Source organism: Salvelinus namaycush, chromosome 6, assembly GCF_016432855.1.
Source record: "Salvelinus namaycush isolate Seneca chromosome 6, SaNama_1.0, whole genome shotgun sequence".
Lineage (NCBI taxonomy): Eukaryota > Metazoa > Chordata > Actinopteri > Salmoniformes > Salmonidae > Salvelinus > Salvelinus namaycush.
Window position 1 is genome coordinate 22,709,706 of NC_052312.1, and position 14,954 is coordinate 22,724,659.

Genomic DNA, 14,954 nt, shown 5'->3' on the forward strand with positions numbered 1-14,954 from the left:
TGTAAACTTCTGACCCACTGGAATTGTGATACAGTGAATTATAAGTGAAATAGTCTGTCTGTAAACAATTGTTGGAAAAATGACTTGTGTCATGCACAAAGTAAATGTCCTAACCGACTTGCCAAAACTATAGTTTGTTAAGAAGAAATTTGTGGAGTGGTTGAAAAAAGAGTTTTAATGACTCTAACCTAAGTGTATGTAAACTTCCGACATCAACTGTATATACATATATGACATTTGAAATCTCTTTATTATTTTGGAACTTCTGTGAGTGTAATGTTTACTGTTAATTTTTATAGTTTATTTCCCTTTTATTTATTATCTACTTCACCTGCTTTGGCAATGTTAACATATGTTTCCCATGCCAATAAAGCCCTTGAATTGAATTGAGAGACAAAGACTTTCACACCTGCTGTGGCGTGATGCTTACGAAACAACTAAGTGTATTGGTTTTGACACCCCCGACATCTCTTGCACACACACAAACATCCACAAACACAACTGGTTAATAGGGGACTACAGATTCTTCAGAGGAAATGGTGGTGGTTGTGGTAGAGGTATTTCAAAGGAAGCAGTTTGATCTTGCTCTCTTTCTATCTCTCTCTCTTTCTATCTGTCTCGCATCTCTTTCCTGTCCTCCTGACACAACATATTTCACATATAAGTAGCAGGAAACGAGTTATGTCCACATGTAACTGACATTCTCGCTCTCTCTCGCTATCTCCCACGCTCTCTCTCTCTCGCGCTCTCCCTCTCTGCAGAAAAGCACCACCAAAGACGAGGTAACCATGACCATCAACACAACCCATAACTGCACCGAGCCGCAGATTAACCTTATTTTCGTGGGGGTCTACGCCGTTGTCTTCACCGTCGGCCTCTTCCTCAATCTCACAGGTACAAGGAGAGAACATACTCAACTCTTACCCTCTTGCATCAAGAAATAAAAGGGTGCTTGGAGCCAACAATCTATCACATCAAAAATGAAGCCTCCTCTCCTCGGGTCATGTGTATCAGGCGTCTCAGAATGGATCTACTGTAGGATCAGGCCCTCCCCATCCATGTATTCTTATTCATTGTGATCTGAAATGCAAACCTGATCCTAAATCAGCCCTCCTCCTCTGAGACACTTGATACAGTGCATTGTAAAAATATTTAGACCCCTTGACTTTTGATATTTTGTTACTTTACAGCCTTATTAAAAAAAAAATTCATCAATCTACACACAATACTCCATAATGACAAAGCAAAAACAGTTTTTTAAAATAATGTTTGCAAATGTATTAAAAATCTATAAATGAAATATGACATTTACATAAGTATTTAGACCCTTTACTCAGTACTTTGGTGAAGCACCTTTGGCAGCGATTACAGCCTCAAGTCTTCTTGGGTATGACGCTACAAGCTTGGCACACCTGTATTTGGGGAGTTTCTCCCATTCTTCTCTGCAGATCCTCTCAAGCTCTGTCAGGTTGAATGGGAAGTGTTGCTGCACAGCTATTTTCAGGTCTCTCCAGAGATGTTTGATTGGGTTCAAGTCCGGGCTCTGGCTGGGCCACTCAAGGACATTCAGAGACTTGTCTCGAAGCTACTCCTGTTTTGTCTTGGCTGTGTGCTTAGGGTCATGGTCCTGTTGGAAGGTGAATCTTCGCCCCAGTCTGGGGTCCTGAGCACTCTGGAGCAGGTTTTCATTAAGGATCTTTCTGTACTTTGCTCAGTCAATCTGCCTCGATCCTGACTAGTCTCCCAGTCCCTGCTTTGCCAAAAGGCACCTATTTGCTGCTGAAAAACATCCCCACAGCACGATGCTGCCACCACCATGCTTCACCGTAGGGATGGTGCCAGGTTTCCTCCAGACGTGACGCTTGGCATTCAGGCCAAAGAGATAATCAGACCATAGAATCTTGTTTCTCATGGTCTGGGAGTTTTTAGGTGCCTTTTGGCAAACTCCAAAGCGGGTTGTCATGTGCCTTTTACTGAGGAGTGGCTTCCGTCTGGTCACTCTACCATAAAGGCATGATTGGTGGAGTGCTGCAGAGATGGTTGTCCTTCTGGAAGGTTCTCCCATCTCCACAGAGGAACTCTAGAGCTCTGTCAGAGTGACCATCGGGTTCTTGGTCACCTCCCTGCCCAAACCCAGTTTGGCAGGACGGCTAGCTCTAGGAAGAGTCTTGTTGTTTCCAAACTTCTTCCATTTTAGAATGATGGTGGCCACTGTGTTCTTGGGGACCTTCAATGCTGCAGAAATGTTTTGGTAACCTTCCCTAGATCTGTGCCTCGACACAATCATGTCTCAGAGCTCTACGGACAATTCCTTCAACCTCATGGCTTGGTTTTTGCTCTGACATGCACTGTCAACTGTGGGACCTTACATAGACAGGTGTGTGCCTTTCCAAATCATGTAAAAAGCAAATTAGTTTATCACTGATGGACTCCAATCAAGTTGCAGTAACATCTCAAGGATGACCAATGGAAACAGGAAGCACCTGAAATCAGTTTCTGTTTTTATTTTTAATACATTTGCAAAAATTTCCAAAAACATGTTTTCGCTTTGTCATTATGGGGTATTGTGTGTAGATTTCTGAGGATTTGTATTTTATTTGATCTATTTTAGAATACGGCTCTAATGTAACAAAATGTGGAAAAAGTCAAAGGGTCTGAATACTGTAACTAATGTATTTTACAATAGTTACAGTATCTTTTTTTTCAGCTTCAGCTACCCTCAACCCCTCCCATCTATATTTGAAGACCATCTCGTTTTGATTTCTATTTGCCATATATTTTTAACTGCGCTGTTTCACAAAAGTTCAGAACCTTTTTATTCTCATAGTTTCATAGTTTCTACAGATTGTAAATTAAAGATAAACATTTTGCTCAACGTATTATATTATAATTGATCGATTGACTATGACTTTTAAAATCACCCAGCAGTGCTATTTGCAGAGTTAGCTCCAGGTAAATGTTGCAATTCTTCAGCCCTTCCTGAACCTTCGACCAAAAACAAGCACATATGGACAGTACCAAAACAAATTATCTGATGATTGTCTCTTCGCAGCAAAATCTACAGAGCTGGCATGATTGTATCCCCCATATATATAACATTCTATTGGTTGCAAGAATTTTATATGATCATTTAAATTGGAAAATTCTAAGTTTTGAATCCGGAATCTTTTTGTGTATCAGCACATAAACCATGTGCCATGGAATCAGTACATCGAAAATCTCTTACCATCTGTTTGCAATCTGTATGGCACAGCTGTCAATTTTTTGTCCTAAAATGACACTGGTATACTTTTTTTATTTAAGACACTTTTATTTAACCAATTTTGGTTTTTAATGCAGGGCCAACAGACAAGTTCCTTACTTTTTCCCCTACCACTTGCCTCTTCCATTTTTGCGGTTATGCTGCAATTAGTTGGTTGTAATTTTGGGTAGAGGAGACATTTCCATATATTTTTGTTAGCTGCATGTGTGACATGACTTCACCAGTCCTCTTTATGATATAACTGACAAAGTTTAAACCCTTTTTAATATTTTTTTACAAAAAAGTATGTTTTTTTTAATCAATTAGTATATTTAACCATAATATTTGTTGTATTATTTGTTCTGTCTTTTCTGGTCGATTAAACTGAAATTACAATCAACTTTCTATGGCTTGTTTTAAAAATACAAATATTTTGGAGATGATTTCATTTTCAAATAGTGAAATATTATAAATGGAAAAAGGCAATTACTAATCTACTAGAGAACTAGTTCGGATTTATGTATTACTTTGTATGACTGCAGCCTTTAGTGAGAGGTCTAATGCTTTAATATTTAATCATTTCTGCCCTCCCGAATTCATATTCATTATATAATTAGCCTGTTTCATTTTGTCTGGGTTGCCATTCTACATCAAATGAAATATTTTTTGCACATATCATTTCAAAAACAAGTTGCTAGGCGTAGGCAAGGCCATAAGTAAATAGGTACACTGGGATATGACTAAAGTGTTAATCAGGGTGATTTTTCCACAAATACAGTTATTTTCTGTTCCATGGTAACAAGATCTTATCTATTTTTGCTAACTTTCTATTAAAAGGTATTGTTAGTGAGATAATTTATTTCGTTCGGGATTTGAATAACGAGTATGTCCACATCACCGTCAGACCATTTTATTGGTAAACTACAGTTAGATTTTTTTTGTGATCCAATATGCAATATATTATTACACTTATCATCATTTGGTTGTAATCCAGAGAGGTTAGAAAAAGTATTTAGATCCTCTATGAGGCTGTGGAGGGATCCAAATTGTGGATTTAAAAGAAAACGTACAATGACACCTTTGTTTTTAAACTATGGATTTCTAGCCCCTTGATATTATTGTTAGATCTGATTTTAATAGCTAACATTTTGTTGGCCATAATAAATAAATATGCTGATAGTGGACAACCTTGTTTTTCTCCTCTTGACAGTTTAACCCTTTCACACGTACCATCACACGGGTGTGATCGTTCTACAGTGGTCCCTGAAGCGTACGATCACACCCGTGTGATTAGAACACTCATTTAGAACGCTCGTTTAGAATGGCCAGTTTCGAATGACGCAACAATCAGCGTTTGAGCTGGCCACACTTTTTTCAGAAACTATTTACACAAACACAGTCCTTACAAAGTTATGTCCAGAATGTGAGCAGTTTATTTTTGGATTCAATGTTCAGATATTCACAGAAGAATATATAGCATAACACAATCATCCTAACCGGAAAAATGTAGGCTACATTTGTCCTAGCGCTGAGGAAAGATTGACCCAACACAAGCAGTCATATTTTCTAACTCTCGGCTGACATAAACTACAATATGAATTAGCTAATAGCAATTACTATGTATAATTAATCACATCACGGGTGAGCACACCATTGATCGAAATAATTAGGTAAAGCACTTTTTAGAAATCGAAAGTAATCCGACGATTAGTTTCAGCGCGCAGCCATGCATCTTTTTCCTCACAGAAACCGAAGATAATAAGAGAAGACGAGATGAGTTTGGTCTGTTTATAGTATGCATGTTGAAGGGGTGTGTCGTCTACCGTCGTTCACATCCCACCATTCATTTCCGGAAGTCCTCAAAAAACGAGTGAACTCTTACTCACCTCATTTTGTTATAACATCTTTGGTTAAACAGACGATTATGTGAACCCAGAATGCATTGAATGTCAACAAACATGACTACACAGCTGGAATTAGCTTAGCTCATCATAATCAGTACAACCTTCAAAAAAGTATTTTACACACATAATATGTGCCCATTACAATCTGTGCAAGAATCGGAATGCATGATTTGTCACCTAGATTTGAAAACATGTGAATAAAACCGTAAATACACAACTAATTGCCACACAAAACATTTTCTGATAGTGATTTATTGATACAAGTGGCGCGTGCCGGCAGTCAACCACGTACCCTCTCACTCTAAACCATTCAGTGTTGTTGTTTATGTATGTAGCTAGTGAGATGAGCTGAAGCATTAGCAATGTCTTTCAAAAGGAGACAACAAACAAATGTGGAAATTCTGGAGATTTTTTAAAATTCTGACAATGAGTCTGAGTATGAAAGTCAGGAATCAGATTCTGACAGTGACAGTGAGGAGCTGCCCCCCAACCTTGTAGCCATTGAGAACCCTGAATCTGAATTTCCCTTGTCCACTGACAAAGTCCCAGTTCCCTTTGAAGATGCTGGTGGTGATGGAGGCATACCAACAGTGGATGAAGTACAGGAGTTCTGTGGTAGCTGGAAGGCCACCAGTCATTTCACCCCTCCTGGCCCTGCTGTTTCACCCCTCCTGGCCCTGCTGTTTCACCCCCCCTGGCCCTGGTGTTTGCTTTGATGAATCCCAGTCTGGAGTGCAACGCCCCTTGCCATTTCCAACTGAGGCAGAGTGCTTCAAGTTGTTTCTGACAGAGGAGCTGGTGGGAGACATAGTAGAGACCAATCGCTATGCCTTGGAGCTACAGGATAAGAGAGAGCCAGGAGTGGGGGACAACCACAATTAGTGAAATGTATACATTCCTGGTGACAGTAAAGACTGCTTTCTAGTTCTGCTGCTATGACTGCATTTCATCAACGCTACTACCATCCTAAATGACCCGTTATACAAAATAAGAAATGTTAACAGCTGGCAGTAAAGTGGCATGACAAACGAGACGTCCATGTCCTCTCCACTGTCCATACAGCAACCATGTCGGCCACAGGGAAGGTGGACCACCTGACGGGAGAGAGAAACAAACCAGACAGAGAAACATGAAACCAGACTGCGTGCTTGACTATTACCTCAAAATGGGGGCAGTGGATGATAAACAGCTTTGTGGAATGCACTCAGAAAACGACCAAGTGGTATAAGATATTTTCAAATTTTTCCAGGGTAGCGTCAAAATACAACATGCCAATACTTCTGACGCATTTAGCATTGTTTTACAGAACTAATAGAATAATGTAACTAGCTACATAAGCACGATTGAATATAACACCATAAAAGGTGAGTAACATGAGTAACGTTACCTCGCGTGTCCGCGGTTATAAGGAATATATACAAATATATTATGCTCCATTCACACAGTAAGCTATAGTAGAAACGGTATAACACGACACAATAACGTAATTAGGCACTTACTTTGATAGAAACGCAGTCTTGATTTGAAGATGGGTGTCTGGAGTGACGCCTCTAGCACTGAGACGCTGTGCCACTTGGGAGTCATAAGGCCAGGGTAGCTTCAAAATACAACACATGCTAATACTTCCCTGACGCAATTAGCATTGTTTTCCAGAGCTAATAGGAGAATGTAGCTAGCTACCTAAGCATTGAGTATAACACCATAAATGTTATGAAATGAGTAACGTTACATCGCGTGTCCGCGGTTATAAGGAATATACACAAAAACATGATGCTACAGTAGAAACGACATAACACGACATGCAGAAACTATTATAACGTAATAAGGCACTTTGATAGAAACGCACACATTTCCAAAGGTATTATTGGTAACGAAAACAACGTTGATTTCGATGCAGGCGACAGGTGGAATAATATGAACACGTGTATGCAGGACGGCAGATGAGTAAATGTCCTGCACAAACAATTGAGAAGTGTTTGGGGAATTTTGTCCGGGTCAGAAATGTCAAAAAAATTAATTGGTCCGCAAAAGTAAAAATGACTACTTTTATGGGAATGAATGAGGCGGAACACACCTCATTTCAAACTGTTATTAGAAAATAAAAAACTTGTTAGAAAATAATTTAAAATTGACAAATAAAAACAGGCTGCGTGCTTTTGTTTGAGGGCAGCGCGGATGAAATGTACTGTTACATAACAAACACATTCTGGAATGGGGAGAACTTTCTAATATCACGTGCATAAAAAAACTCACGCTGGGGCGACCGTTAGAGATATTTGGAACTCACGCATGAAAGGGTTAATACTTTCTGAGAAGTAGCCATTATTTAATATTTCACACCAAGGGTTACTATACAGGTTGTATCACAACCGGCCGTGATTGGGAGTCCCATAGGGCGGCGCACAATTGGCCCAGAATCGTCTGGGTTTGGCCGGTGTAGGCCGTCATTGTAAATAAGAATTTGTTCTTAACTGACTTGCCTACTTAAATAAAGGTTCAATTAAAAAAATCTAAAATAAAAATGTAACCCATTGTTTAAGAGATTCTCCAAAATGGAAATATTCCAGGCATTTATAAATACATTTGAGTCAACATTATCAAAAGCCTTTTCAAAGTCAGCTATGTGAATACCAGGCCTGGTTTCCCAGATTTTTCATAGTGCTCTATTGTTTCCAGTACTTGTCTTATATTAGCTATGTAAAAAATATGTCTGATTAGGATGAACAATATCCGACAATACCTTTTTAATTCTATCCGCCATGCATTTTGCCACAATTGTATCACAGTGTTGTAAGGGCCCTCCATTTTTTTAAATGGACTGGATCTTTATATTTACCACTTGGTCCTTTTTCACTAGTAATGAAATCAGACCTGGTTGAGTATCTGATAATCTACCATTTTTATAGGAGTGGTTAAAACGTGCTAATAACGGTCCTCTGCGTACATCGTAAAAGGTTTGGCATACGTCAACTGGTATGTCATCCAGCCCTGGAGTTTTCCCTGACTTAAAGGCTTTAATTGCATCAAGAAGTTTCTCCTCTGTAATTTGGCCTTCACATGAGTCTTCCTGTACAACTGATAATGAATTGCATGGCCTCGAAAGGCACATTTAAAAGTGTCCCATATAATAAGGGAATCTGAGGTACCTATGTTATGTCGGAAAACGTCAGTTATAAATTCTTCTGTCCTGGTTAAAAACAAGTTAGCATCCAATAGGCTTTGATAAAATTTCCAATATCCTCTCCCACGTGGAAATTCTGTAAAAGTAATGTATATGCCAATTATTTGATGGTCCGACCCTATTCTGTCCCCTATCAACAGTTTTCTTCAAAGGATTGTTTGTATAGAATAATAATAGGGAGAGCCAACTAAAGGCGTTAACTCTTCGCATCTATCCAGACCAAATGGAGCACTGGGCCAGCCACTCTTAAATAGCACCTGGGCCAGCACAGCACTTTCTGACTAACAAAATGGACAAGCCAGCACAGGTGTAACACATAGTGACTAGCAAGGTGACACCAATCGGTGCACCCCATATGCTGAATGGAAAGACCAAAGCCTGTAAAAATACAACCGCAGCACTCACTTGAGTTGCAATTTAAGCTTTTTTTAATTTTCAATGTTCCACCTTACAGCACTGGTAGTCTTCTTCTGTTATACCAAGTTGTGGTCCCACACCATGGTTTACATGACAAACCTGGCCATCGCAGACCTCCTCCTGGTCCTAACTCTGCCCCTGAGGATCTACTACCATCTGGGCTTGTCCGGGTTACCTCAGGTCTTGTGTGAAGGTAATGGCTGGCTCGGTGTTTTTACCAGGGTTGGGGTCTATAACATGTAAATTTAGTCAAGTCAATTCTTATTTTTCTTCTTCTTCATTCATTCATTCATTTCAGGGATGGGCCTGGTTCTTCTGGTCAACATGTATGGCAGCATATTCCTCCTCACCTGCATGTGTTTCGACCGCTGCATGGCTGTGTGCCTACCCATGTTGTCCTGGGTCCAGGAGGGGCGTAAGAAAGCCCCGCTGGTCTGCCTTGGGGTGTGGCTGCTCACCGCAGGCGCCAGCCTCCCCATCTACATCTCCAAACGCAGGTATAGGATACAACTAGGGCCAAGAGTTATTCCTGGTCAGCTTAACATGAGTGCTGATGTAAGATCTGTTTAGCTTTTTAGATCACAATTAACACGACTACATGGACATGGGGGGACCTGATCCTAGTTCAGCACTCCTGCTCTGAAACACTTTATGAATACAGGCCCTGGTCAGAGAGAACTCATGGCCCTATAACATCATGTCAGTCCTAAACGTGTTTTAATTTCTATAGCCTTTGATATTCTCTCTTCTCTTTCTCTCTCTTTCTTTCTCTCTCTCTTTCTTTCTCTCTTTTTCTTTCTCTTTCTCTCCCTCTCTTTCCCTCTCTTTCTCTCTCTCTCTGTACCCTCTCTCTCCCTCTCTCTTTAGAGAGGTGTCCAAGGACATCCAGGTCAATTGTTTCGGGAACCTCCCAGTCTACGCCATGCAGCCCATGGCGGTCGCCTCGACTTTAACCGTCGGCTTCGGCATCCCCTTATTGGTGATGTTAGTCTGTTCCTGGGCATTGATCCAGGCCATCACAAGGAGCTCCATAGCCCAAACAGACTACATCGACTCTGGGAAGATTCAGAGGATGATCACCATCAGCCTGGTGATATTCCTCACCTGTTTCTTGCCCTACCATGGGACTCTGGCCCTCCTCTATGTCCATAGGGAGGCGATAACATGCCCCCTTCTGGCAGCATACCACTATAGGTAGGTAGCTTTAGGTTTACTGTATCTATTTATTTTGTAAATTTCTTGTCTGTTATATTTGAATTAATATTACTTATTATTTTGTTATTAAAAATATTATTATTATTATTACAGCCTAATGGTGGCCTGTCTGAATGCCATGTTGGACCCACTAGCCTACTACTTCACAACAGAGACGTTCAGGAGGAAGATGGATAAGGATTCTGTCAGAACAGCTCTTAGGGGAACAACAGGGGATCCAGAGGACCAGTCGATACTTTAAAGACATTCCATCAAGGGCGTAACAGTTTCTTGAACATTAGGGGGACGGAGTCTAACATTTGGGCATTATGGATGTTCCCTGTAAACAGTCACAGCTCTGAGGGGATCAACATGAGGGGATCCAGAGGACCTGTCAATACCTAAAAGACTTTAAATATAGTTCAAATGTGGAGTCTTTATAACAATTATGAATTTATAAAAGGATCCACAGGCATATTCTCATTGTACTTTTATCCAATGAAGCCTCGTCTACAGAACTGCATCGGTTATCGACGTTTGAGGCTAAATGATGCAGTCCCAGGTGTCCGTGGCTCAAATGGTGTAGGGATCTACTGAGTCCTGCAGGGTCTTTGCTTGGGAGACCATGTTTTGTTGACTTTTCAGCCTTTTACTGACATTGATTGGTTGATGAAGAGTAGCTAACTAAACTCCACTCCTTGGTAAAGGAAGTTTCTGATGAAATAAACCAATGGAGTGGGGTAGACTGAGGCCAGGCTTTGTGTAATTCAGCTCCAACTACACCGATTCGCCCAAGGTCAATGCTTAAACATTTTTTAATTATGAAACGCTTACCTTGTGTCTATGTTTGTACTCTGTAGTTGCGTGCCTTTCTTTGTTTCCTGAAATCCATGCTTTTTCAAGAAACATTAATCAAATACAACCACCGACTCTTTGCTCATTGCTGTTGCTCTAAGATGGCAACTCAGCCCAAATTGAATCTCAACAAGAAAACGGTCGGTGGTTGGAAACTTCCTTCACCATGAAGTGGAGTTTAGTCAGTTAGATGAAAAGTAGACCCAAGGTAATATGGAGAACCAGTTTATGGCATCCATGGACTGGATAGCTGGAGTTGATCTACCCTGAATTTTTTTTTCTTCGTATGTTGCGAATGTGCAACACGAACAGTGACAAATTAACTGGTAGAGATGGCGTGAGATGTAGCCACTGAACAAACAGTGCCAATATATCCTCCAAACACCGGCTTCGAGGGCATTATCACTTTTATACAACGGGTTACCAATATATTCAAAGAATGATTTACATATTTTCATTAAAAAAGTTATTTGGATTCATTTATTCATACTATTTCATCCTTCCACAAGATATAGTCCCGACACAAATCTAGGGTTGTTACCCAAGCCGGGTGATCGTTCGTTCTATCGGTTCGGTTGCCAGAGACGCGACCCAGTCGTTTAGTCTTTTTGTTCTGTATCTATGGACACGACCCAGTTGTTCGTTCTAAATGTTCCATTGCCATACTGGCTGGCAACAGTCGTATACCCTGCTTGCTAACTAGCCAACTACGGCTAACTTACAGTCACGTCAAAAAGTGCAGCCAGAATAACAGCAAAGTAGCTGCATTTTCATTTGTTCAAGCTGTTTTCTAGTGACATTTATTTGGATACATCCATAACAATGAGCTAATGAGGCGCGATTTCGCCCGGCATAGAAAATGTGCTCACTCGTCAGGACACTGTTGTTCAGAGGAGCCAGCCAACAACACAGCTAACACAATCACCTCAAACTGAGGCTGGAAAAACTGGAAACTAGCTGCACTTCATTGCGTTTTACCTTTTTTCAATTGACATTTCTTTGTATATATCCATACAAACGATGCCAGCTGATTCATGATTTCGACTGGCTGAGAAACGCTGCCTGCCTGTCTGTCTGTCTGTCTCGTCCCGACTCCCGACACGTTCACTGCTATGGGACAGCTGGAGATCGAAATTAAATATTAAAACAATGTTGCAAATGTCTGAGAGAAAGACAGCAAGGTTTATACAAATCTCCACTGTTGAAAATGAAATGTTAGTCTAAAAGAAATATGAGATAATGTCTAGATGCTTTTTATAGTGGAGATCAAGTTTATAAAGTGCCTGGCTGGGCTGATTAGACATTGGATTACACAGTCAGATGGAACAGAGTAAATAGGCATTTTAACGCCATAGACTTAGCCAGTGGTAACATGTGGAATAGACACTGGCTGGAATGCGGTTTTAACCAATCAGCAATCAGGATTAGACCCACCCGTTGTATAATATATGTTGATGATCTTGAACGATGATACAATGAGTAAGCTCTTTTATAACCGGTTATTTTGAATTGGCAAAATATCGTAACGTCATGAAATGTATTTAGAATGTTTGTTTTGTAAATCTGGATCAAGTTTTGAAGTGTTTCTTTTTCACATTCCCTGCCTGAAGAAATCTTAACACTGACCATATGCAAAGGCAATGCAGCAATGTATCTACAGTAGCTGAAGTTTGAATGAGTTTGAGTAGCCTGAATTATTTTACTGCTACATAAGGAAGCTTTGCAGGTCCCCAACTCACATCTTCCTCTCAGGTGCCATTGTTGCCTCCCAGCACCATTGCATTTATGAGAACAAAACATCAGTACCAGTGTTGTGGAGTAGTGAATTACATGTAGTTCAACTAGTAATTTAACTACATTTTGCTGTAGCTTGGTGGTAATTGAGCTCAACTTAAATCTTGGTAGTGTTTTCAGTAGTTAATGATGTTTTTGCCACGTAGCGGTGTAGCTAACTACTGGAACTACACACAACTTTTTTTTGCAAAAACAGAAGAAAATATTGGTGAAATAGACAATAATTTATTAATCAAGTATCTAATATTGATTTACATATGGTTAAGTGGTCAACTAATATGAATTCAATGAAAAATGTCACCATATCATTGGATTTAGGTAAAAAATAAAAAATACTATATTCCCTTACATTGATGACTTATTTCAAATCCGATCAATTTTCCATGTTGATTCAACGTCATCACATAGATAAAAAAGAATAATAATGACGTGGAAACAACGTTGATTCATCCAGTTTTTGCCAACAAAAGGAAAATCTACATGCGCCTTTTTAATCTACACTTCACCTTGTCAAACCTATGTATTTCGGGTAGTCAAATTTTATCTGATTGCGCTGCATTCAGAGATGTTTCTCATAATGTGTGTGCCTGGCTAATTATTTCATTTGTCTGTCTACATTACTCGCCAGGGAAGGGAAACATTCTGAGAATATTGAAGCATTGTATCCAGGGGCGTCATGCACCCCAAAAATCAGGCTGTTTCAATGGTTATTTTTTTAAAGAAACAAGATACCCTCCATTGCCAAAAGTATGTGGACACTCCTTCAAATTAGTGGATTTAGCTAATTCAGCACACCGCCATGCAGTATCCATAGACAAACATTGGCAGTAGAATGGCCCATACTGAAGAGCTCAGTGACTTTCAACATGGCACTGTCATAGGATGTCCCCTTTCCAACAAGTCAGTTTGAACAATCCTGCCCTGCTAGAGCTGCCCCAGTCAACTGTAAGTGTCGTTATTGTGAAGTGGAAACGTCTAGGGGCAACAACGGCTCAGCCGCAAAGTGGTAGGCCACACAAGCTCACAGAATGGGGCCGCCGAGTGCTGAAGCGTTTAGCTCGTAGAAATAGTCTGTCCTCGGGTTGCAACACTCACTACCGAGTTCCAAACTGCCTATGGAAGCAACGTCAGCGCAAGAACTGGTTTCCATGGCCAAACAGCCACACACAAGCCGAAGATCACCATGCGCAATGCCAAGCGTCGGTTGGAGTTGTGTAAAACTCTCCGCCATTAGACTCTGGAGCAGTTGAAACGCGTTCTCTGGAGTGATGAATCATGCTTCATCATCTGGCAGTCCACAGACTAATCTAGGTTTGGCGGATGCCAAGAGAACGCTACTTGCCCATAGTGCCAACTGTAAAGTTGGAGGAGGAATAAGGGTCTGGGGCTGTTTTTCATGGTTCCACCATAAATCTGAAAATAAATATAATATACAACATCTGAAAGAGTGGTACACAGAATCTGGCATAAATGCTGTTTTTCATGGCCCCTTAGTTCCAGTGAAGGGAAATATTTTAAGCTACATCATACAATTACATTTTAGATGACTCTATGCTTCTAACTTTGTGGCAACAGTTTGGGGAAGGCCATTTCCTGTTTCACCATGACAATGCCCAAGTGCTTTCTAAAAGTGAGAGAAAAGGCTGCAGGCTGGCAGCTGCTCTCCAAACAGTGCTCCACATTGCATTTTAATCGCGATTGGAATCACTTTAGTCAACTTTTTTTTTGCATACTTAACATTTTTGGTCCTGCCATACCCAACACCCCTGAGATACACCTTGTTTGATTATTTTGGCTATGTTTTAGTGTATTGAGTGGGTTGTGTGTGTGTGTCTGTGTGTGCGTGCGTGCGTGCGTGCGTGTTTACTTACATTACATTATAGGCTATTTTCCTATTATAACTAAGGTTATCGGTATGTGTTCTGGTCTGCCTGCAGGCCTCTCCAGTATGTTGATGACAAACTGGTCCTAGGTCTGTGTGAGAGTGTGTGGGTGTGAGAATACAGGAGAGTGGTTAAAAGGATAAACCCCTCAGAGTCAGATGAATTTGTCGATACCATTTGTCTCTGCGTGCAGTTTGAAAGAAGTTTCTAACTAGCGTTAGCACAAATAAACTGTACTCTTACCCCAACCCTACCCTTAACCCTAATCCTAACCAAAAAACCTAACCTTAAGCCTAACCCTAGCTCCTAACCCTAACCCTATACCTAATTTTAACCCTTACACTAATTCTAAACTTCACTCTAAACCCTCTAGAGAGAATTTGACCTTGTGGCGTCCAACAAAATGACCCCAGTTTGTCCAATTTTTGTTGTTGTTTATAATAGTTAAATACGTACACACACACACACACACACACACACACACA

The 14,954-nt window shown here is 40.4% G+C and overlaps 1 protein-coding gene across 1 annotated transcript; it reads left to right on the plus strand.

Moving 5' to 3' along the window:
- Positions 1-788: 788 nt before the first annotated feature.
- On the plus strand, positions 789-10,342 carry LOC120049288 (lysophosphatidic acid receptor 6-like). Its single transcript, XM_038995538.1, has 6 exons — positions 789-894; positions 8,781-8,936; positions 9,042-9,240; positions 9,611-9,937; positions 10,052-10,149; positions 10,269-10,342. The coding sequence occupies exons 1-6, from the start codon at positions 789-791 to the stop codon at positions 10,340-10,342; spliced, it is 960 nt and encodes a 319-aa protein (XP_038851466.1).
- The last annotated feature ends 4,612 nt before the right edge of the window (positions 10,343-14,954 follow it).